Raw genomic sequence first — 25,795 nt, 5'->3', positions numbered from 1 at the left:
GGCGCCAAAAGTCCGGGAAAGAGCCGCTGCGCAGGATGCCGTTGTATGCGTCGAGGAGGTGGCGGCGCTGCGCCTCATCCAGGTTGCGTAAGATCTGCCGCGTGATCCCGTCCGCCCTAGGAGTGCTGCGGAGTCGCCGGCGGCGAGACAGGGCCCGCTGCAGCTCGTGATGAGTGAAGTCACCCTAGCATACGCTTGTGATCGCCCGCGAGGGTGATAGCCTGCGAGGCAACTGATTCCTTAGCCCGAGGGTCGAGAAACCGGGCACAGGCGGACCTCATGAGGGGTTTCTCGAGGGAGCGTGCGTGTACCTTCGCTGACTTCATCGCCAATGCTCATGCCGCGAGGTGCTGCGTACTCCAGGGTAGCGTACCGTACTGCTGCCGAGAAGTAGCGACGCCTGCCTATCGAAGCTCGACCGACATTACTTATTGGGTAGCGTGGCGTTGTCGGCGCGCTGCAGGCATCCGGAAGATCATGGCGACCAAGCAGGGGCGAGACGATTTGCTAGTGCGAAACTTGCATGGTTTATTCAAAGGTAGATGAAAGAAAATAAGAAAAGCATGAAGTATGAAGTCTCAAGTAAGAAGTATATCAAAGTACATTTCGGAGCCCCTTAAATAGCTCTCTACAAGTGTGGGCGGGATCTTGCGTCCATCGATGACACGTGGCAGGCACGGAGAGAGGGCCCCTCCTCCTGCAATACCAAACACGGGTGGGAGAGGTCGATTCTCTCAGCGACGAATCCGGTCGGGTGAATGACCCCTCCGGTGCACGTGGGCTCTTGTTTCAGAGAAGGTCGGGTGAATGACTCCTCCGGTGCACGTGGGCTCCGATTCCGGAAAGGTCGGGTGAATGACCTGTCGCCACGTGGTGTCAGACGCCAACCCTAACAGAGGCAGATATACCCCCTCTTCCCTCACTACCAGGGAGCAACACTTATGGCGCCGCCTACAAACGCCCACGCTACCTACTCCATCCCTCCTATCCCTCTACCGACCCATTCCACCTTCCTGCCCTCTGTGCAATGCGCCGAAAGCAACCCTCACCCATATACTCCTAGCCTGCCCGGCTTCTCCTACCTTGCCACGCTGTTGAACATTACCTTTGTCTTCTGCATTATCAATCTTCAACTCTACTTTTACACTTCCTCTATTAACGCCCTCAATTACTGGTGTAATATATCCCCAGTGTTGCTGAGCAAGACAGTGGCAGCTGCAAAGCGAAGGTTGCCGAGATATTTGCCGTTGATCCTCACTAATTCTAAGGTTTTCCAGTTTAATAGCTTGAATAGTTATTCCTAGCATGCAGTGAATAGCAATGGACATATTGGGTCACCTTGCCAGCCCCTTCCTTCATAGGTATCTTTCTGTTTTTGCTGTGGAGAATCAAGGTAGCTGTGTAAACTTTGAATATATTTTGATATATATTATCTTATGGCTCCTGTACTCGTTGATTACGTAAAGGTTATTTGACTGCTGGTATTTCTACTGAATCAAGTACTTTTTCATAATTTATGAAAGCCACATAGGGAGTCTGATTGTACTCTACGGCTTTCACGATTACCTGAACGATAGCATGGGTGTGATCCATTGTAGAGTACCCTTCTTGAAGCCTTCCTGTTCTCTTGGTCGACTGAATTCAAGTGTGGCCCTTGTTCCATTGGAAGTTATCTTGGTGAATATTTTATGTAGTTCTAGAAGTAATCTAATGACCCTACAATTTCTCAATTCTTTAACGTCACCCTTTTTGTGAAATAATTCTGGCATTCATCTAGTTCTCTGGAACACTTGTAGTCGTGAGAAATTTCGTATGAAGAGCAGGAAGTGTTTCAAGCGTGATATCTCCTCCACTTTTGATTAAATTGACTGCTGTTCAATCTTCAACTGCCGTTTTTCCCGGTTCATGCCTTGCAAGGACCTCTAACTTTCTTCTAATTTCTTTCTTTGTTTCTTTCTTCTAACTTCTCAGCTTTCGTCTTGCGGATTTAATGCTGCGTCCATTTATTAGTGCTTCCTCAGTCTTTCTTAAGTTATAATTTCGAATATCCTTCATTTTCTGCTTGTTGATCGGTTTTGGCAATTCCGTGAATTCTATCTGATATCCTGAATTGGACTGTTTCATATTTTGTCGTTTCCTTATTAGGTCCTTCGTTGGTTGGGAGAGCTACTGGCTGCTTTAGAGCATTTCCTCCCACTTCAACTGCTGCTTCTGAAGTCAGCCTAGTTACTTTTTGTTTCATTACCTCGATGTCATCTATCTCGCTGTTCTAAGGCCGCATATCTTTTTCGCAGTAACAGCCTGAATGGGTCCGCTTTTATCCTTACTGCGTCTACGTTGGCTTAGAGAGAGCAAACGAATGTAAATTCAGTTCCTGTTCGTAGGAGAAGACACAGGCGATTCCTACACCTGGCGTGGGTAGAACATCGTTTACGGTGGCACTATCCTGTGCGCACAATACTATTAGTTTACCTACGTGGAATGACACCTCTGCGTATCATGCTCCTTTGTGGCACACGCCGCAAAGATGTGATGTGTGTTTTTTTGTATTCCGCGAACTTATTACGAAGCAATATACATAATTACATTCTCCATCATGGCTTGGAGCCACTTGTTTTCATGGAATAGTTTTCATGAGAAAAACTGAAGGATCTGGCGCGAGGAAAATTGTCGGCGTAGCTGATCTATTAAGGCTGAATTAGCCGTCTCCACGGCAATCAATTCATTTGCAGGATGGGTACAAAGAAGGTTACGCTCTAATGATGGCTGCACTGCAGCATTTCTAGAGCTTGTACACACTAATATCAGAAGCATTAAAAAGCACTGGGATTCACTAATTGTATACCTGAGCGAAGTATTGCAATACTTAGACATCCTCATATTAACAGAGAGATATATATATAACGCAGTCCGAATCTGCAGCGTTTGTGCTAAAGTCTTTTCAGTCACATTCAAAGTGCCGTGACCTGAGCAAGGGCGGTGGCGTCTATGTTTTTGTTAGGAACGAATGGATAATGAAAGTAATTTCTACTGACTTTACCGCAGCGGAAGTCGTTCCCTTTACATTATGCAAGCCTAAAACTACTTTTCTGGTATTATCAGTTTACAGACCACCTATTTCTGATCTGAAACTATATTTATCTGAATAATCTATATTCCTCACTAAACACGCTCGTCATAACATAATTATAGCGGGAGATATAAACATTCATATCGCCAAACCAAGAAAACATGTAGGGAGTCGCTGACTATGTAGATTTACGTTCAGCCCATGTTTTGGTACACCTGATGCACGATTTCACCCGTGAAGAACTTGTAGCTTCTCGCCTCACGAGGTCATGCATTGATCATATAGCGCCGAGATGCCCACACTTTGAAACCGAGGCGCTAATTACATATAAAAAAGTGGCAGATCATTATTTCACGGCCTCGCGTGTTACAGATACAATAGCTCCTGAAGATGACGTAAAGCACGAGGGGTACATTATAGACGACCGGAAGTTAGATAAGTTAGTCAGAAACTTTGACTGGACGACATTAGACACATCCAACCATGTGACAACGTATAATCAACTGGCAAATGAGTTTAGCACGTACTTATTACTGGCCACGAAAAAAGTGAAATTGAAACGGAGAAATCCGAGGGAAAAGTGGATAACGGCATCCAATGTAGAACTATCTTACCAAAAAGATAGATTATGGAGGGTTTGTAAAAGTTACCCGGCAAATGTAGATCTGCAAAAAGAATATCGAACCGCAAGTCACACGCTTACTGCTCAGTTACGAATAAGTAAACGGGAATACTACGCTGAGAAATTCTCAGAGTGTCGCAGTAACGCAAGAAAGACATGGGGCTTGCTGCATGACTTGTCGGGAAATCCTGAACGTAAAAGTTTAGATGATGGCTTCCTGAAAACATTTTCGCCTGCAGAGCCATCGGACATTGCGAACTCCTTTAAAGATGCCTTTGAACTATCACTAACAAAACTAAAGCAGCTGTCTTCTCGAACTCTAAGGCTAAATTACCTAGGTCAGAAGATTCCAAACTCTGCTAGTCTACCATCCATTATTGCAAGTGACCTGTGGAACTTAATTAACGCAATTCCACTCAAGAAACCGGCAGGTTACAATCGAATGAGAATGCGAGATATAAAGTGCAATTTCTATCTGCAAAACGTGCTCTTGTTCATCTTAAACGGACGTTTGGAAACAGGTATAATCCCGCAGGGTTTAAAGACCTGAGTAAGACCAATTTATAAGAAAGGTAGTATATCAGATAAAAATAACTATAGACCAATAGCAACAATGAACGTGTTAGCGAATGTAATGGAGAAAATTATTTACACTTGCATGGTATCCTTTTGCGATAAATTTGATAAGTTCCTCGCAATACGGTTTTAGACGTAGGTTAAGTACAGTCGATCTGCTTGAAGAATGTAACGATTATGTATGTAAAAATATTGATCAAAATAATATTGTTCTTGGCCTTTTCTTAGATCTGACAAAAGCGCGCGAAACAATAGAACACAACATCATGATATACAAAATAGAAAGTATTGGTTTCCATGGTCCTTATTCGAAATTCTTTTTCAATCTTTTTTCAAACCGTTTGCATGTTGACTCTATGAAAGATACATATAGTGATTTTACATCAGTTAAATATGGTGTACCTCAAGGATCGGTTGTGTGGTGCCGCTTATGATTGTTCAAACAATGACATAAGAAGTAATATTGCAGGTGTTGAGTCCTTTTCGGATCTGTTTGTACAACTGATACTTTCTTCGTAATATTTTCTCGAATCGCCACAATATAATACAGAGTAAACCTAAAACACTAATAAAAACATACCTTTATCAGTTGCCGCGTATATATATGAACTGTGGTAAAAAGTGTCGAGAATATTACGTTCCTTTTTATTTCAACCAGTTGCCGAAAGAAATAATTCAACAGCATTCCCAAAAAGAAGCCAAACAACAAATTAAAGCATGGTTACTTCATCCTCAAAATACTTGACTGGTATTGTATGCGTATGTTTTTTTAATCAGTTCCTATTATTTGCACTATTGTCTGGTAAACAAAAACATTGTGATCGTTTCTATATATGTATTTCTTTACCTTTTCCCAAAGAAATAGCGGGAAATAAGATTTTTTCAAGTTAGTTTTTTTCTCACGCTACTAACAGAGTAAAATATTCATGTTCATTGTTCTCTTCAAGCTGTTGCGATATGTAGCACATACGTCGAACTTCTTTCGCTAGCAGTGAGCTAGCACCTAATGTCTGCGTGACCCGCACACAGGCGACTTGCGCTTATGAGGGCACAATATGTGTAATGAATTGTGAGCTGCTGAAATAAAGATGTATGTATGTATGTATGTATGTATGTATGTATGTATGTATGTATGTATGTATGTATGTATGTATGTATGTATGTATGTATGTATGTATGTATGTGTGTGTGTGTGTGTGTGTGTGTGTGTGTGTGTGTGTATGTATGTATGTATGTATGTATGTATGTGTGTGTGTGTGTGTGTGTGTGTGTGTGTGTGTGTATGTATGTATGTATGTATGTATGTATGTATGTATGTATGTATGTATGTATGTATGTATGTATGTATGTATGTATGTATGTATGTATGTATGTATGTATGTATGTATGCATCAAAGGCGTCAGGGCATGCTCTTGCACGCTTATCTGCGGGTAAATCATTCCACATTGTCTACCCACCATGAAATCAAGCAATAGTGTTCAGGTGGAAAAATCAAGCTCAAGCCTTCTAACTCCGTCCAAATGTCGATCAATCTGTCACAGTGGATATACGCCATCTATAAAGCGCAAAAATTTGCAACTAGAAACCCGGGCAAGCTCTTTATATCCATGTGCCTGTCTTTATACCGATCTTTTTAGCCGAATTCATGGCTGTGGTGGTGGTATTGGGAAAATTAAGGGTATCAATTACGTCAGCCCGGATAATCACTGAGTCATCACCACTGCGCTCATCTTTTACTGCATCTCGTGATTCTCGCGTAATGAAGACGTTTCATTCGTGGGTACCTGGTTACCTCAGAAGCGTGTGTTTATTTGGGTGCGCGGCCACAAAGATCTAAATATAAATGAAATAGCAGATTCTCTAGCTAAGCCATCGATAAGTACCCTATTCTCCCGTATTGGTTTTAGACTGCTGGTGTCACTGGTGCTACATTTCGCAGGAGTGCCATTATGCAAGCAGTATCAGGCACCGCAATTATCAACTCTGAGAATTACCGATATCTTTTATACCCTTGGAACACAAGATATTTCCAAACAGAATATTTCCCATCCAGAGGCTACGCTGTCATATACCTACGTTGAACTTCTATCTACACAGGTCTGGTCTGGTCATTGCATGCTCATTCTGTGGCGAAGCGGAGACAATAGACCATTTCTTGTTGCCTTGAAGGCCTTTTTCTGTTATAAAAGCGACTACCGGAAGTCTCGCTTCGAAATATTGGCCTGAATTTATCAGTGCCTGTGATCCTCTTTTGGAGCCTCCATTATTGGCTTCAGTCTAAGAAATACTTGCTAGGCAATCTAAAGTTACCTAATCGAGACCGATCGATTACCAACTTAGGCTGATAGTCCCCATTCTCCGCCGCAGCTTTATTCTATCTTATTTATTTATTTTTTATTTATAATCATATATTTATGCCCTGTTTTCCACTGATTGCATTTTGGCCGCACATAAAAATTTTGCTTTTTAACCTGCATCTTTCAAGCTGTTAATTCACTCGTCTCATTAAACACGAAATGTAACCACCCAATTCATGGTCAATACCCCACTGTGGGTATGAGCCACAGCTACTTAGGAGAGCAACAACGACGACAACGAGGTGCACGAGAAGATCGAGCGGGGAGGGCTGCTGCAGACGGAGGAAAGGTTCGGCTGTGGATAAAAGAAAAGAGATGATGCGGGCTCTCCACCTCGTAAGAGGACAAAATTGTCCAAGAATGTGCAGCAGGCGCCGTCGAGTCAGCAAGCCACGAATGACTCAAGCAGCAATTCTACTCGATACACCTTTGGAGCTAGTGGCGGCACCGGGGAAGTCAGCGACCTCCGCAGCAGCCATGGCTGCTCCTTTCCAGGACATGCCGCTGGCCGCTGCGACCACCGAGAGGGAAATCAAGTGCTCGAAAACCCCTCGCCAGCTGGCCCAAGTACCAGGTATCCCAGTGCACGCGAGCAGAAAAAGCCGGCTGCGGCTACAAGCGCATCAAGCGCAGCTGCCATCCCCACTGAACCACCGTCCGCTCCCCCAAATAGCTCCATCAGTGAGACGGTCGGTGGGGAAACAAGCACTGCCTGGTTCTCTGGCGCATGGAGCTTCCTAATGAGAGATCAGCCGACCGACGTGGAAGTGCCAGCGGTGGCCCCAGCGAGCCCAGCCCCTGTAGCCTCTCACGCAAATGACGAAAAAACAAAAGACAAGATGGATGTTTTCTTACATGGCGCGCCGTCGGCTCGTAGTCGAAGAAAAGCGTCTGCATCGGCCGCGTCCGCAGCTGCAGGAACCAGCGGTGCTCTATCCACCACCCCACCGACCGCTCCCCCAAACAGCTCCATCAGTGAGACGGTCGGTGGGGAAACAAGCACTGGCTTGTTCTCTGACGCATGGAGCTTCCTAATGAGAGATCAGCCGACCGACGTGGAAGTGCCAGCGGTGGCCCCAGCGAGCCCAGCCCCTGCAGCCTTTAACGGAAATGACGAAAGAACAAAGGACGAGATCAATATTCTCTTACATGGCGCGCCGTCGGCTCGTAGTCGAAGAAAAGCGTCTGCATCGGCCGCGTCCGCAGCTGCAGGAACCAGCGGTGCTCTATCCACCACCCCACCGACCGCTCCCCCAAACAGCTCCATCAGTGAGACGGTCGGTGGGGAAACAAGCACTGGCTTGTTCTCTGACGCATGGAGCTTCCTAATGAGAGATCAGCCGACCGACGTGGAAGTGCCAGCGGTGGCCCCAGCGAGCCCAGCCCCTGCAGCCTTTAACGGAAATGACGAAAGAACAAAGGACGAGATCAATATTCTCTTACATGGCGCGCCGTCGGCTCGTAGTCGAAGAAAAGCGTCTGCATCGGCCGCGTCCGCAGCTGCAGGAACCAGCGGTGCTCTATCCACCACCCCACCGACCGCTCCCCCAAACAGCTCCATCAGTGAGACGGTCGGTGGGGAAACAAGCACTGGCTTGTTCTCTGACGCATGGAGATTCCTAATGAGAGATCAGCCGACCGACGTGGAAGTGCCAGCGGTGGCCCCAGCGAGTCCAGCCCCTGCAGCCTTTAACGGAAATGACGAAAGAACAAAGGACGAGATGAATATTCTCTTACATGGCGAGGGGGTGGCGTGTAGCCGGACGTCGATAGGGGATTGCGCAACTCCCATCCACCTGGTTATCCAGCTCTTTCCGGTAGCACCCAGTCCTACCGCAGCGAACGCTCAGGGGAACCCCGAAGCGGAGGCAGCCGACGTGCCAAATACGGAAAGTACAAGTGCGAGCTGGCTATCGCAATGGCACAACCTAAGCCTGGTAGCCTTGCTTCGATGGACGACACAAGCTTTCAGAAGTTTTCTCGAAAGCGGGTTAAATGCGGTCAGCTTACCAGCTTCGTACGTAAGCTACCCTGTTTGTTACTGCTCGAAAATGGTCAGGGAACAAACTGCAGCTCTGCTTCCATTGAGAGGTAGATCAGCAGTGTGGTTCCGACAGGCAATGGCACTAACAAAGAAGACATTGCTCCTTGAACTCGAGAGCCAGCGCTAATTTCTCGGCTTACCAGATATCTTGAAATAAATTGTACGAAGCGCAATAGACAGTGCTTTCGAAGGCCTACTGTCGTACGTTACTGAAGAGTGACTGGGGCGAGTTTGCGTTACAACTCATAATAAAAATTGTCCAGACAGGATCTGTCTGCCTACATAGAAACAGTGACTTCGGTTTCCGACAGCAAGACGCATACGTATGCGAAAAAAATTCAGCGTATATGCCTTCTGCACAAACTGTATTGCACGTTTTGAACCCTTTCGCAGTCGTTGATAACGGGTAGTAGCGGCGTGTACATGAATGCGAAAAGTGGCGCCCTGAATCGCATTCGCGTAGACGCCAGTTGTGTGCGCTGGGAATGCGAATTACATTGCTCTGACGGAAGAGGATATACTTCAAGACTGGGTAAGCCTTCTCATGTGGCGCATGTCAGCTCTATCATGCCGCATTGACGGAGTGACAGGGCTGCCACGAAATGCTATCCTCCACTTACCGGTGGAATGGAAATCGCTTGAAACCGGGCTTTGACGAGGGCAGACGTGCCACGTGGAAACGCTGTTTCATAGCAGTTTCCGCGGTGCCCTAAAGAATACGACACGCTCAGTGGCGTAGCCAGAAATTTCGTTCGGGAGGGGGGGCTCACGTTGCAGCTTGGCCTCCTCCTTAAGAGGAAACTTTAGCTCAGGTCATCATCATCATCAGCATGGTCACGCCCACTGCAGGGCAAAGGCCTCTCTCATACTTCTCCAACTACTCTGGTCATGTGCTAATTGTGGACATGTTGTCCCTGCAAACTTCTTAATTTCATCTGTCCACCTAACTTTCTGCCGCGCCTTGCTACGCTTCCCTTCTCTTGGAATCCAGTCCGTAACCCTTAATGGCCATCGGTTAGCTTCCCTCCTCATTTGAGTGCTACGACTAGTCTCTCGTCGTCAAATGAGGAAGGAAGATAACCGACGGCCATTAAGGGTTACGGACTGGATTCCAAGAGAAGGGAAGCGTAGCGAGGGGCCTCACGCCGCAATATTGGAGGAACTCGAACAGGAGGGTTGTGGTGAGCGCACATACAATTACTTAAGAGCGTTTGTGTCCAACCGCGAGGCGAGCATCAGTATTGGTCAAATCACTTCGGATTTATTTAAAATGCCTGGCAAAGGAACACCTCAAGGAGCTATACTATCTCCTCTTCTCTTCATCATGGCGATGTGTCTCCTCGCGCGCGATCTGGATCGGGTACTCAATCTAGGTTACACGCTCTGCGCGGACGACATCACGCTGTGGACGAGCGGAGGTTCACTAAGGGATAAGGAATATACGCTCCTAAGCGCAGTATTAGCGGTGGAGAAACTTTCTACATGGTGTGGCCTGAAGTGCGCACCCGAAAAATCTGAGGTCATCCAGATACACGCGAAAGGCTACAAATCCAGAGGATCGATTAACATCGTGGCTGAGGGCCCATCAGTCCGAGAGGTACCCACAATGCGAGTCCTGGGTTTGTGGTTTCAGAGCGACGGGAGAGCAGTACAGACACTCAAGACCCTCAAATCCACAGCCCATAACATAGCCGAAATGATACGTCGCGTGACGTATCGAAAAGTGGGGATGCGAGAAGACGATACCCTAAGGCTCGTACAGGCCTTAGTGGTTAGTCGAATCACGTATGGCTTGCCGTACCAAATCCTGAACAGGGAGGAGGAAAAGCAGGCTGACACAATAATCGAACCGCTTTCAAAGCTGCTCTAGGCCTGCCTAAATGTACTTCAACTTAGGGCATGTTAGCTTTGGGAGTGCACAATACTTTCGACGAACTGAGGCAAGCCACCCTGATGCTACAGAGGGAGCGCCTCAGCTTCCGAAAAAGTGGTAGGGCAACATTGGCTAGACTCAATATTTATCCCATTTATCGCATACCCCATTTATCTCACAGAGCAGGCCGAACCTCTCCCTCTTTCGATGAGATCCAAAATTACAGTAGCCCCAATTCCAAAGAATATGCATCCCGAGTACAACAAAGAAAGGCGCAAAGCACGCGCAGAACACATTCAATCAGCGTACTCTAATAAGCATAGGTACAACGCGTACTACGCGGACGCAGCTGTGTATGCAGAGGCGACCGGGCAGCGCTACCAAAGGAGGCACGCCCTGTCAGTCGTGAACGCGATCAGCCAACAGCAAATTACCGCGTCGGCCACGGCGGGATCCCCCACCTCGGCTCAAATATTAGCAGTGGCGATCGCACTCGCTCACGCGGAGCCTTCGCAGAGGGACTCGGTCGTGGTCACGGACTCATGTCGGAGACATGTCGCATGTTTCTCAAGGGGCACGTGACTGCGGCTAGCCTCGCGAAAATCCCCAAATCCTTCAACCACCATCATCGCGTACTCTGATGCCCGGGCCACGCGGGGGTACAGGGGAACGAAAAGGCTAACGTGTTAGCTCGAGGGTTCACTAACCGAACCTCGGCGTCCTCTTCTAACCCCAACCACCCGCAGTATCCCTCACAATATTCCACCAATTTAAATGCCAAAGGCATCCGTGCTCATCAGCGCGGAGTTTGCATAACATACCCGCTGCCTCACCCACTCCTTAACGGGGAAGAGGCCGCCGATTGACGTAAAATACAGACCGGGGTATTCCCCTATTTAAAATTGCTAAACGCCATGTATCCTACTCGTTATAGGGCCAACTGTCCTTGGTTCGGTGGCATACCTGCCCTAATACATGTAACCTGGGAGTGAACTAAGCACCCTCATACGCCAAATACCAGTAAGACAATAGAGCAGTGGGAGGCACAGCTCGCCCGCTCCGACCTGGCAGGACAAAATTCTTTAATTAGCCAGGTCAGGCAGGCGGCAGAGGCCAGTGGGGCCCTGGACTGAGAGGCTCCGACCACCCTTCCTTCAAATCTTTTCCATTGCAATGAAGTTTCTATATCTCTCCCTTCTCATGAAATGCCCCGCCCATGCTCATTACTTTTTCTTTATTTCAACTAAGATGTCATTAACTCGCGTTTGTTCCCTCACCCATTCTGCTCTCTTCTTATCCGCCCTTAGCATTACATCCATCATTCTTCTTTCCACAGTTCGTTGCGTCGTCCTCAATTTAACCAGAACCCTTTTCGCAAGCCTCCAGGTTTCTGCCCCGTAGGTGACTACTGGTAAGACACAGCTGTTATACACTTAGTTTTACACATGTTACTCTTGTACATTTAGCTACTCGGGTGCTCCTATCCAAATACATGTAGAAGTTAAATTTGTTTTTCTCGGCAGCCACTGCACCAAATCTGACGAGGTTTGTTGCATTTAAAAGAAAAGCTCGAATTCTACTGACTTCTGTTTCGAATTTTTCATTTAGGTTGTAAATTCGTTATTAAAAATTAGGAAAAATAAAAAATTTTGAGCAAACGAAACTATCATGTCTAAAACTGTAACTCAACAATAAAAAAATGCCACAATTCAGTGAATCGCATCTAATAGTACATCTACAGCGCACAAAATTGATATGTTACGCATGAATCTAAAAAAAATTTAGTATTATCGAAATACGGCTTTTGTACAACCCTTGTACACCACGTAACCAATTCACGTAAGATACCAGTTGACATACCAAATTTTTCCGCTTTGACTCTTATAATAGATGCCGTCCACACGACCGCGATATTTGTTCTTGATGCAGAGCTATTAATTTGTAAACGTCGTGCTTCAATTTTTTTTCGCACTTTCGAATTTTTCAAAATATTTTAAACAAAATTCAGGCCTTAATCGAAATTCCGCTTCCAACAGACAGTGGAATTTAACTTTCTTTCTCAAATGCAACAAAGTTAATTAAAAGCGATGCAGGGGTTATCTCAGAAAAGCGTTTCTGCGGTTTACATGTGTCTGAGTAGGCCGCGTCGGAGTTGGGTCCGAGCTAAAGCTTCCGTTTAAACAATTTGTCGAGGGATCAAATACATGAATAACTGCATTGCCATTGCGAAAAATGCTGCAAACGAGTTCTTGAACGCTACGCACTGTCAAAACAAGCAAAATATGTATTTTTTCATAAAAAAATATGCTCGCATGTGCTAAAAATTGTGCCAAGAATAACTGATATCAATGCGTCCATATTTTTGTTTATTTAATAAATAAAGAAAGTATCACACGAGCTTTAGAACTATATCAGTTTGAAACCAGCAAAGTAGTGCATGCCACTGATATGAAAAAAGTAAGGGCCATGAAATGAACAAGTTGAGGACAATTATGTTAATGAAACTTTGTCATTCAAGAACCTTGTTTATATTTTCGTACATAAGCAACGGCCGCTGAAAAATCTCAATGATGCTGTCATTTATTCGAATGTATTACGCAGGAGCAGTGTCACCGGTCGTGTATCGTGAGTAATTGCACCGAAATCATTGTCCAAACAGAGAGCACGTATATAAAGCCGTTCTGCAAAATATACGAGGGCGAGCCAAATGTAAGTGAGCCAATGCGAATATATGACAAACGGGGTACTTTATTTAAAAGTAGTCTCCATGAGCATTTAGACATTTCTCCGATTGACTAATGAGTCGGGTGATTCACGTCTCACAAAACTCCTTGGGTTGCTGCTTCGAAAAGTCTGCAACTGACTCTTTCACGTCATTGTCCGATATGAATCTGTTTCCCTTGAGCTGTTTTTTCACTTGTCCCAAAATGTGGAAGTCGCAAGGTGACAGGTCTCAGCTGTATGGTGGATGTAGCAGCGTTTGCCACTTGAACTTTGCCAGTTTTGAATTAACCACATCAGCGACGCGAGGACAGGCATTGTGGTGGAACAATTAAAAATTAAATTATGTGGTTTTACGTGCCAAAACCACTTTTTGATTATGAGGCACGCCGTAGTGGAGGCCTCCGGAAATTTCGACCAGCTGGGGTTCTTTAACGTGCACCTAAATTTAAGTACACGGGTGTTTTCTCATTTCGGCACCATCGAAATGCGGCCGCCGTGGCCGGGATTCCATCCCACGACCGCGTGCTCAGCAGCCCAACACCATAGCCAGGTCGTGGAACAGGATGACCCCATTTGTCAACTTCCGCGTCGTTTGTTCTTGATTGCGACATGCAGCCGATCCGACGTTTCACAATATCGGAAACGATTGATAGTCTCGCGGGGTTTAGCACATTCTATCTGTGACGGCCCCTGACGATCGAAAAAAGAAGTCAACAACACCTTTCCGGCGGAAATGACGGCCTTTGCTTTCTTTGGGGGTGGTTAATTTGAACGTTTCCACTGTAAGCTTTGCCGTCGTGTTTCAGGCTCATAGTAGCGGCACAATGATTCGCCCCTGGTTACAATTGCAGAGTAGTTGTCATCCTCATTGTGACACCGGATCAGATAAGTCAAGGCAGCGCAGAACCGCTCCGTCTTCTGGCGGTGGCTCAAAATCATGGGAATCCACTGCGCACACAAGAGCCGATAACCGAGATGTTCATGAATTATGGCGTGCACCGAACTGTGACTGATGTTCGCATGCTCTGCCAGTTCATTGATGCTTAGCCTCCGTTCTTGTCTCATCAGCTCATCAACCCTTGCAATTTCGTTGAAGGTAATTGCACGATGGCTTTGGCCCGGTCTTGGATCGGCTTTCCAACTTTCACGTCCTTCTTTCAATCGTTTGCTCCAACGCTTCACAGTGGCCAATGAAATGTAATGTTCAACATACACAGCAGCCATACGACGACTAATTTCTTTTTGGGGAAACACCTTCAGCTGTCAAAAACCTCCCGGCACCACGCTGCTCAACTTGTGAAGCGTCCATTACGTCACGCAACCATGTTCAACCCAGTGCATCAGACCATTAAAGAACATTTACCCTCATACGTGCATGTCACTTTTTGTAAATGAGAGATGACTGTGTGCTAAGCGCATGTCTGCCTCCATCACTGCCATTTCTGACGCCACACACTTCCAAGAATATTGTTAACGAATTTGTTTGTAATAATCACCACTCCTCTCTGTAATGCCCCCGGGCCGTGAGAGTATGACAATAAATAAATAAATGTATCGCAGATAATGAACCGAACCATTATTGCGCGGGGTGGGTAGGCTCACTTTCACTTGACTCACCCTCGTTCATTAGAAATGCGAAGATACAATGGAATATACAAATGCTTGATAACCCCCCCCCCCCAAAAAAAATAAAGAGAGGGTGTAACTGAAAAAAAAGTTCGCTGCACGTACACAGAAAACCACGCAGCAAGATATTTAAATATACCTATAAATCTCCAATAAATCTACGTATCTAAGAAAAAGTGACTGCATGTACTGCGTCAAACAAGGCAAATAAAAATGTTATGTAATCACAGCTAGATTCACGGAATCCTAGAATCCGCCCCCATTCCATCCACTTCCTCCGATGTATTGCTCCCCGCTTTTCTCCTTTGCGCACTCAAGACTGAGCCACCACCGCAGGCTCACCCACTCCGCCCCCCGCCCTGGGCATTCACTCGCACATACAGCATGCGGTGCGCGGTCACGATGTTATCATAGAGAAAGAAAAAAAAAGTTGAGTGGCCACTCCCATACACCGCCAGCGGCCCAATCGACCCTAGCGCGCCTGGCGGTTGATGAGAGCAACTGGCCTGCACTTCCTGTTTCGGTTTCGCTGGCGCGAAATTTGGATTACCCCTCGTAACCGACGTTGGGCTGTCGCGGAAGCTTGTCATTTCAGACCACTTTTCGTCACCAAAATGGCAACGCATTTATTTGTCTCTTTGATTTAGCGATTCACTCTTTTGTCTAGTCCAATATTTGGTGTGAATTGAGGTAGTGACGCAATTTTTATTTCGATTAAGTTGTAACAGATGGAGATAGAGGTAATCATAATTCACTACGGCTTTATCCATCGCGCTTGTCTTTAGTGTTTTGGTACAAGCGCTCATATGTATCAAAGAGACAGAGTTCCTGCAATGTTTTTATTCCAAGGCAACATAGAGGCTGAGCAGAGAAAAAGCACAAAATGAGAAGAGCATTGTACAGAAATGCAAGGTGTAGAAATATACCTGCATCTTTGCTTACAAAGTTAACAAATATTGCAACAAATACACAGAAAACACAAGTGTTGGCAGAAGCCGGCAAGCTGGTGAAGTATGGAGCGCTGATCAGCGCCCAGTAGGCAAGAATCCATGGAACAAACGCGGCGTACAAAACTGATGAAGGAAGGCGCAACATACACACAGCACTTAAGTCGCTAGTCACGACTGTGGTTAACCGAAATAATGCACAGAGAAAGAAAGATGGTACAAAAACCACACGACGCATGATATCAGAAAAGCAAAGATAGAGTGCGTAGGCTGCCCTTAAAAGCAGCTAGCCCAAAATGTAAAAAAAAAATTGCTGCTTGAACATTGGCTGGATGCTCTCGAAAAGGTGATGCTTTGGAGCTTGCCCATTACATGAAAAACAAACGTTCTGCTACAACACTGGCAGGCATTTTTCCTCTTATGTGTCGCCTTCATGAAAAACTTAGAGCCTAAGTGATTTGATACTGAGTGTTGCTGTTACGTATTGGCAGCGTTCAAGGTGAAGGTGAAATACACTGCAGTCTTCACTTCTCCAAAATTCTGCACCTTAACTGATGCTACAAGTGCGCTATTACGCGGCTAATAGCCGAAGTAAACCTCTTTACCACTATATGTACCACTATATGTACTACCCGCTTTAACGCATTTCAACAAGTGCTTTTGTTATCAATGTATTACTTGAGCTAGAGAGATAAAGCGCACACAGTGACTAACCGACCCACAATAGCATGTAGAGTTTGCCAGCAGATGCTACAAATATACAGACAATATACCAAATTTCTTTTCAAGGTCATGCAAATCCCTTCGAGCAAATACAGGTAGTGTCCCTACTCCTCATAGTGGGTGAACAAAACAATGGATAAAACGAAGGAGCGCCTAGTTCCCTTGAACTCAATAGAAGGCCATAATGAAGTCTGCTATAACGAGTGATGACTTCAGCAAAGTGATTGCGGGACTGGGTTTAACTCCAATACCTTTGCGTAAAGCTGCCGCTAACTGCTAACCTTTGAACTTGTCTAGTTGTATGCCAGAGATTGAAGACTGGAACCTAACCTTATCCAAGTTTCGGTTCACGAAACGCACATGCCAGCATAAACGAACCCGGCAAAACATTTTAGAAACTCCTTGCGACACCCAGCAGAGCAGAAATGAAAATTGCCAACGCTCGACAGATGGCGATACAGAACGTCGCACACTTTCGAGTGATGTGCGGTGGCCTTAATTATGGCAAGAAAGTGAGATTCAAGTTGTTGTACGTATGTGAAAGCTGCTTCCGATGGCACAGTCAGATTCCCAAAAAGTTTGCTAGGGACATGGTATGCTTTGAGCATTGTGAAATACTGGTGGGGACCCTTGATTGTCCCGCTGTCGTCTTTCAATAACTGTGGGCAACTGCAAGTTTCACCTGCGTTCCGAAGAAAGTATTTGATCAGAAAGCCAGCTAGATAATATGCAGCGGAGTCGTCAATAACATGGGAGTGAATGTTAGTCGCAAGTTCGGAAAGATCGTCCAGAGCGGGAAAGTCGTCAGGATGTGGCTTTGCACACTCCTCATTATTCACAAGAGACTCACTGGTGAGGGAGAATGGCGAGAGCTCCTGAAGGGGGTCACATTCATCATCCTCGACATTTCCGTATTCTGACAGTTTGAACAGCTTTCTTATGCAGATGTGCTTCAGGCCACAGATAAATTGTGCTACATTCGGGTTGCTGTTGCAACCTTGTTTTTGCCTAATGTGGCCGAATATGTCCTCCAGGGGATCCTGTTGAAGTCGGCGTGTTAGAAGGTATTGAAAATTGTAATTTTTGGAGAGATCGTCCCACAGTTGACAAATGGCCTGAATTGTAATCTGCCAACCAACAATGGTTTGTGGTTGACGTCTGTCTGCCATCAAACTTCCATGATGCAATCCAGGGAAGCTGGCCTTGAAGGAAGTCAATCAGTTCTGGATTCTCTTTCATGATTGCATGCCGGAGCTTTTGCGAAGTTTCCTTTTTACTCGAGCTGTTCAGGGAATCTAAAATCCTGTCCATACGATCACAATATTGTGCTGTAGCGATGGCTGAGGCAGGCAGCACGTTTGCATACAACAATGCCGTGATAGCAATGGATACCGATGAACTGAGGACCTGCGTTGCTCTGCTGACCTTCATATTGGCAAAAGGTTTCTGATGAACGTGCCGTTCAGTCAACTTTGGAGCCAGTCGCAACCGCAACTCATGCGAAGATTGGTAAAGGCTTACAATGTGTGACCAGTCAACAATTTCATCCCCTATGTACAACTTGTGTGCTTGGACATTATTGCGTGTTGTTTTAATTAAATGTGGTACATCAAAGATGAAATATACCCGCTCACCATCAACTTCAAAAAAAGGCTTTGCGGCAGTCACTCTTAGTTGGTTAGCGAGACTGTTCTAAACATAAAGTATCACGTGAAAAACAGCTACAATAAAGGCATAGTTACCATTTGCAGTAGGGCACTCATTCATGGAGCTGTTGGCAGACACATCTTCTGAGGTGTCCTGTGAAGCTTGTTCAGCGCCTCGGACACTGCTGTCGGAAGAAAGTTGCAAGGTGCCTGCGGAAATCTCTGTATCAATACAATCTGTCGCAGAAATCAACATCAAACTCACCGTTCACAGAAGTTCCTTCTGTCACAACTGAACGATTGGTCATGGTTTCCTCCAGCAGGCCGAGATCAGCAGATGCCCCTTTGCCAGCTACAAGGGAGTTGTCAACTGCAGAGGTTTGGTAAGCAGTCAATTTCGCGCAAAAAAAAGCAACCTCAGCGCTGAACTCACCCTGCTCATCAGGGCACCTCAATGTGTGGGGGTCGCTGTTCGAAGCCTCTTCCGCAGATCCTGAAGAAACTAAACACCAACGATTTGTCAGTAACATGTTTAAAAAAGAAACTGAACCTCATCCTCACCCTGTAGTGCAGCTTCTGCAGTCATGTGGCAGTCACTAGTAGAAGCGACGCTCAAAGAACCTGCATATATGTGTAGTTGGTACAAGTTGCAAAGCTTGTAGCATAGGAAAAATTAAACAGCACTTCCAAGCGTATTGCTTGGCAGGTGAAAAAAAGAGTAGAGAAGCAACCAACTGAGAAGCAAGCAATTATGATCTGTGGAATTATCAATAGCGCAACGTTACATTGGTGTGAGGTATATATACAAGTACACGCAGACTTCAAGTAAACATGCAATAGACCTTAGAGGTCTTTCAAAACAAGTTAGACAGGCCAACAGCGTTAAAAATGGCAAATGTCTAGCTGCAAGGAAGGTAATAGCCCACAATTCAGAGAATTTAGGAGTTTCGAAGAGATACTGCTCCTACAGCGAGGTTCGTCCATCGGCTACAAACACCTTCGAAATTATTTGTCGCCACTGCTGCTATTGCATAGAATCGAGTTTTTGTCAACTACTTACAAGGTGCAACTTGCACTGGGTGCACACTCGGCACAGGCATTTTTGTAAGCCTTGTATGCCCAGGGTCCATGAAACTTTCAGCAGTGAAATGGTCGCTGCAAACTCTGTAGGTTGCGTACAATACGCTGTCCGGCTTACTCAGAAGATCGTCTCTTCCAGCGTACTGCATCCATGCTGTCATCCTGCATTGGCAATGAACTATCAGCGGAAAGCGGAACTACTTGAATAGTGATTTTTTTTATTGTGCCCCTTACTGAGTAAGCACAAACAGTCAGCGTGAAGACATGCAAATCATACAGGAGCTTTAACGCACCTGCCGTCCCGTGGTATGCGGAAGAATCTCGTTCCTGGCTTCTTATGGGTTCTGCCGTTGTTGAAGCACCACGACACACAGCAGTAGCTGCCGTAACTTGGACCGCCGGACGGCATGGCATCAGCACGCTCTGAAAATGTCAATAAGTGCACGCTTCGTTAATTACCAAAAACATATGTAGAAGTAATATGTTTGAATGAATAGCGAACCGATGCACAATATGAAAATACCGACACGTTCTGACCTCTGACCCATAAAAGTCAGACATACAAGAATACATGTTAAGACCACATACAGAGGTGTCCAAAAGTTCCCAGGCCGTCATCCTATGTAATCCCATGGCATCGCGACTTGTGAACTTTTTAACACCCCTGTACATCATATGTAATCTCATGGCATCGCGGCCTGTGAACTTTTGAACACCCCTGTACGTACTCAGTATAGGGAGTACATTGGGAGGCAAAATAGCAGTTCACATAAGCGTGGTAAAGATCATTCCAAAACGTCCAAATACGAGGCCTTTGTTCAAATGTACGCCACGACACGCCTACGCGACAATACGTTGTGCAATGTATTCCGCCACGAAAAAATGATAAGGAACTGAAAGTTACATGAATGTGCAGTACTTCCCAACACGGCCGCCGCAATAAGTACATGCAGTAGTCATTGGGAAATTTTCCCCATCGTTACCTTTCTGTATAAACAATCCGCACGGAAGTATACACCACCGTCCGTACGTGCGCCGTAGATACACAGCTCACTGCAGTACAAAACGCAATAAGCTACGCTCGCTGTTTATGTCACATGCGATTGTTTTCAAGCAATATTACTAAAATATTCAGGAGCCCTTACTCTATACGGGAAACGAGCAATCAAAGCTTGGCTACAGCGTGCCTAACGTCCTGCTTTTCTTTATTTAGGTAGCGCCCGTCCCCGGAACGCCGTTTTTCAGTTTGAATCGGCGTGGCGTCTATTATGTTCTTTCCAGCGTTCGTCAGCCTCTAGAACGAGCCAACGAATGCACCGTCAACCGTCACGCGGTCATATAAGCGCAGGTTAGGAATTCAATTTTCTCGGAAGCGGAATTTTCCTGAAATGCGCAATTCCCGATATTGACCTTGAGCGTTTTTGAAAACGAACTATTCGCCGAAATGAAACGCCGATACCGCGGTTATCGCAAACAGCGCTAAGAACGGTTTACCCTCGCAAACCGAGACGCAGCGTCTTGATGGCGTCTGACAAGCTACGAGTCGCAGCGCAGTGCACAGCCGTGAACCGGTGCAAGTTAATGGCAGCTTCGCGTCGTTTGATTATTTTCACGGAACGCAACCAACAAAGATTATGCCGTTCTCGGTGGGGATAGCAAGAAAGTACAGCTAGTACAGCCCTCTTGCTACGCGTTTCTTGAGGGGGCATGCTTTTCGCATTGTTCGCGTCTAGCCGCCTCATATAGAGCCGCAAACTGCTTTTTTTAGCGAACCTCGTCGCGCTCACAAGTCAATTACTCCAAGCTTCGCTTAAAAACATGACTCACCTTTCTCACGCACAAGAACACCGCCGCAGCCGACGCACACGAGACGTTAGACGTTCCCGCTGGCACGCCGCTGGCGTCGTTGATTTCTGCTCGATGGACGAATGGTGATTGGTGTTGATGGCAGTACGAATGAAGAACAAAAAGCACGGAAGGTGTCTTCGATAAATTCTGTTTTTATGTATAAGAAACACGCCAAATTTGGGTGTATAATTATTATTTTGTAAAGCGATTGAGCAGAATTCATTACAAAATTTTTCTTTTTTTGCGCCTGCGTCCCCTGGCGTTTGATGAGAGCATTAGTTCGTTACGTAGCCGTGACGTAGTTCCTGAGGCCAGATTTCTCGGAGTGTCCGCTCTTAGCCTTTTTCTTTCTCTATGATGTTATCGCCCTTGGACTTCATACGATACATCATGGCGACGGCGACAGCAAGAATGCGCCTGGAGTGTCTATATAATTGCTATCGCAATAATATAATAAGAGTTTCCGGAAACTGAAGGGTCTCGTGGCCGATTACTTTCCGCAAAAGAAGAAGTAACAATATCGAACTTTCACCATGCGTCAATTCGTTGTCCCGCAACATTGCATTTTTTTTTGTGGGGCAGGGCGCCGAAATGAAAAAGAAAAGAAACGCAGAGGAGAGTATGTTGGCCACAATCCAATGCCTTCTTTGGACACCTAATCTGGCTACCGAATGAATATCGAAGAAAACGTGAGACTCTTGGTCCACTGAGAACCATACGCATACTCCTCGGCATCCTTACCCGGCGAGACAAGACTTTCAGGAGAGGTTGCGCTCAAGCGTACCTGGTGCCATCCGTCAAGTCCTAACAGTGATGGCGGTGAGCGACCACTGTTTTTTTTTCCTCGTCTGCTAGCCAGAAGGTGTCCAAAACTCTGCCAGGTGAAAGTCCACTCGGCCAGAGAAAACCAAACGCGCACCGAAGTGCGCTGTGCGGTGGTCGGGGTAACGCCCTGGCTGGCTCCGGCAGTCCGCGGGTAGGGTAGCGAGAATAAAAAATTGAAGAGAAAAAATGATTAAGAAGGTAGTTACCCTGGCTGGCTTTAGTGTCTTGACATGGATGCTTTGGCGTAGGTGAAGAAAAATGTTATTTTTTATGCGACATGACGGCACAAATGAACAACACAACGCTTCGTCTCATCGGACCTCGCTGCGTGCTTTGTCAACTTGTATGATGATATGTTGATCTGGCTTGCCTCGTTGTATATTCCGATCTAAGATTTTAGAAAAGTCAATGCACCTTTGGCGTCAAATGTTTATAACAACATTAAAACCACAAACTTCCGCAATTGAATTTTTCAAGCACAACTTTGGAAATGTGAATGCACCTTTCACATCAAAAGTTTATGACAACTTTATACCCTGTGGGGTCTTAGGGTCTCACAGGAGTACCGACCACCGCGGGTTCGAGCTTAGCGAGCCACAGGGCCGCGTCTGCCGTCAGCCTCTAGCGCCGCTGCGCGCGAACTCGGGTCACAAGGGGCTACCGAGCGACGCACGGAAGAACACAATATTGCCCTAAGTTGGCGGAAACCGTTTATTGTCTCCAACGGCACCGAACACTGCACGAACGCCCGGTCCCGGGACGGCGGGGAACCAAAGGGGTACTGCACCAAGGGCGAAAATACAGTCAGGTACGCCTGTAGCACGTCGCTGCGAGAGCACAGGCTCAAGATGGGACACGCCGCTAGGAAAAGTCCCGGTGGCTATGCTACTTGCTCTCGCGATAACCGATGGGCAAACTCGTGAGAGCTCGGGCAACCTACTTCGGCTTGGGCCTCCAATGAGTGCGGCTCGGCGTGGTACGACCTCGCGCGAGCACTAGGCACCCGTTCTTCGGCTTAGCGTCGGGATAGGAACAACACTAGGTACGCGCTCCCCGCACGGGCAAAGGCGCCGTGCGTGAGCTCTGTCCTACTCGCAAAGGTGTCGGCGGACGAGAGGAAGCATGTACGTACCGGGCGCCGTCCCAAGGAGGGAGAAAGTCGCTACCGTCACGGCAGTAGCCACCAGGGGCCGCTCCGTGACGTCACTAGCTACGCCCTCACCGCGAACCACCGCGAGTGGAGCGCCACCGCTAAAACTGGTTCGGAGCAAGAACGATGTGGCTTCAAGGATTGCAGACATGGGTGAAATGCGTCCGCGCAATGGCACGTCGAATTCCCCCAATCCCCACAACCCATAAACTTTCCGAATTGACATCCATGCGCTCCGTTGATTCCGCGGCCTCCGCGAGATGCCCCTATGAGCCCGCTCGCCATCAAAACGCCCTTGAAACTTTGTGCTCGGATGGGGCTGCTTGCGTTATGTGACTCCCGGTGCATGGTTGCTGCCGCAAAATCCAGCCCGAGTTCGCAATGTTCGCGGTGAAATGTTTTTTTTTTTGTTTTGGAGCGTGAACAAGACATTCAGATGAAATCCAGAATGATTTCAGGCGCCGGGGGTTGCTTTGGTCGACGGTGCATGGACAGCACGAAAAATGCTGTCCATGCTGTCCAAGAATTCCCTTTGACATTGGGGCAAATAAAATTGAACGACCAGTGTAATTTTACATATAATTAAAACATTTTGCACAAAAGGCGATTTGTCGCGGTACGTCTCACCTTGACCATTTTTCTCGGATGATTTACAATCAGTAAATGCGAGGCGGAGACCGCAGCGAGCGACCGTACACCAGCTCAGCTGGCGAAAACCCCGTAGCCGCGTGCGGCGCGGTCCTCAATGCAAACATCACCCCAGGCACACACAGCTCCCAGTCAGTTTGTTGTTGAAACCACAATGCTCTCAACACGCGCTTCATGACGGAGTGGAGCTTCTCAACGGAATTCGACTTTGGGTGGTACACTGAGCTGTGTAACAGCTTTACCCCGCACCTTTCGAGAAAGGCTGTCGTCAAAGCGCTAGTAAACACTGTGCCCTGATCTGACTGGATTTCCGCAGGAAAACCAACTCGCGCAAATATGGACAGTAGTGCATTGACTATCTCAACTGAGCTGAGTTCTTTAAGCGGCACTGCTTCAGGAAACTTTGTCGCTGGGCAGATCACAGTCAAAATGTGTCTGTACCCCGTGGCTGTTACCGGCAGAGGTCCCACTGTATCAATAACGAGCCGTCTAAAAGTCTCCGTAATGATAGGTACCAACTTCAACGGCGCCCTCGATTTGTCCCCTGGTTTGCCCACCCGCTGACAGGTGTCACATGTCCTCACAAAGTGGTCTGCGTCCCGAAAACACCCTGGCCAATAGTACTCTTGCAAGAGACGGTCCTTAGTTTTCTTAACTCCCAGGTGTCCGGACCACGAACCCCCATGCGACAAGCGCAACAGATCCTGACGGTAGCACTGAGGCACGATCAGCTGATCGAACTCCACTCCCCTGCGGTCTAGATACTTCCGGTACAGGACTCCACCTCTTTCCACAGGTACAGGACTCCACCTCTTTCCACAAAGCGAGCATTTTTCTTGGCGATACCTTCCTTGACATTGCAGCGTATGTTTTCTAGGCTGCCATCCTTTTTTTGCTCGGCTATCAAAGCCGACCGGCTGACTTTTAGCAACCTATTAAGTCCGTCTGACGTAGGCGCGATGAGCAAATCTGCATATAGCTTTTCTAACTTTCCCGTGTCGGGCATTTCCTCCCCAGTATCTCGTGCCTTCAACGCTACAGGCTCAATTTTATTCAGTTCGGACGTGCTCTGAATATCAGCTTGCTGCGCCTCTGACCCTTTCTCATTGTTCGACAACGTCGGCCCCGCAACTACCGCCTTTGCAGCGAGCTCCCGATTCTTCGATCTGGTTAAGGCCTGAACGCTAGCCTCACCAAACAAAAGCCCCTTCTCGCGCAGGAGGTGATCGGACCTGTTCGAAAATAGGTACGGGTACTGGGGGGGCAGCATAGATGACACTGCGGCCTCCGTCTCAAGTGCTCCGCAAGGTCCTTCAATAAGCACTTTTGCTACGGGCAGACACACGCTATGAGCTTCCACGGCTTGCTTGATCCATGCGCACTCGCCCGTGAACATATCGGGTTCTACGTAAGAGGGGTGAACTACATCCATTGTAGCTGCGGAATCACGAAGCACTCGGCACTCTTTCCCGTTCACGAAGAGGTCTCGCATGTAAGGCTCGAGAAGCTTCATGTTCTCGTCAGTACTGCATAATGACAAAAACACGACTTTTGTTTTTGTTTCTGGACACTGCGCCGAAAAGTGACCCGGCTTCTGGCACGTATAACAAACGCGCGCTTGCCTCGTCTCGAACCGCTTTCTGCGTTCGCCTTCGGCTGCCGCCGTCTCCTTACGTTCGGTCGGACTGCTTTCACTCGCATCCGCACTACGTGTGTCCCCTCTTGCTCTCATGGGTGTGAACTTCGGCCTCTCAAACTTGGAGCCAAATTCACCCCTTTGACCGTCCTTAGCTCCGCGAGCCCGACGCGTCACAAACTCCTCGGTTAGCTCGGCGGCTTTAGCCACCGTATTAACGTCTGGCCTATCCAAGACCCAGTACCGCACGTTCTCAGGTAACCGACTATAGAACTGTTCCAGTTCGAAACACTGCAGAACTTTCTCGTGGTCACCAAACGCTTTCTCTCCTTTGAGCCACTCCTGCACGTTTGACATAAGCCTGTAGGCAAACTCTATATATGACTCACTTCTGCCTTT

At 46.9% G+C, this 25,795-nt stretch overlaps 2 protein-coding genes across 7 annotated transcripts in view; one reads left to right on the top strand and one right to left on the bottom strand.

The window, feature by feature from the left end:
- Positions 1-25,795, top strand: part of LOC142575940 (E3 ubiquitin-protein ligase MIB2-like) — a 291,148-nt gene that overhangs the window by 48,784 nt on the left and 216,569 nt on the right. The window lies entirely within an intron of this gene.
- LOC142574011 (uncharacterized) lies at positions 18,783-21,160 on the bottom strand. The gene is made up of 3 exons (XM_075683205.1): positions 21,117-21,160; positions 19,583-19,712; positions 18,783-19,451 (listed from the first exon to the last, which is right to left on the bottom strand). The coding sequence occupies exons 2-3, from the start codon at positions 19,696-19,698 to the stop codon at positions 19,262-19,264; spliced, it is 306 nt and encodes a 101-aa protein (XP_075539320.1). The 5' UTR covers positions 19,699-19,712; positions 21,117-21,160; the 3' UTR covers positions 18,783-19,261.

Source organism: Dermacentor variabilis, chromosome 3, assembly GCF_050947875.1.
Source record: "Dermacentor variabilis isolate Ectoservices chromosome 3, ASM5094787v1, whole genome shotgun sequence".
Taxonomy (NCBI): Eukaryota; Metazoa; Arthropoda; class Arachnida; order Ixodida; family Ixodidae; genus Dermacentor; species Dermacentor variabilis.
The sequence above is the reverse complement of the archived record's forward strand: the minus strand, read 5'-3'. Positions and strand labels throughout refer to the sequence as shown.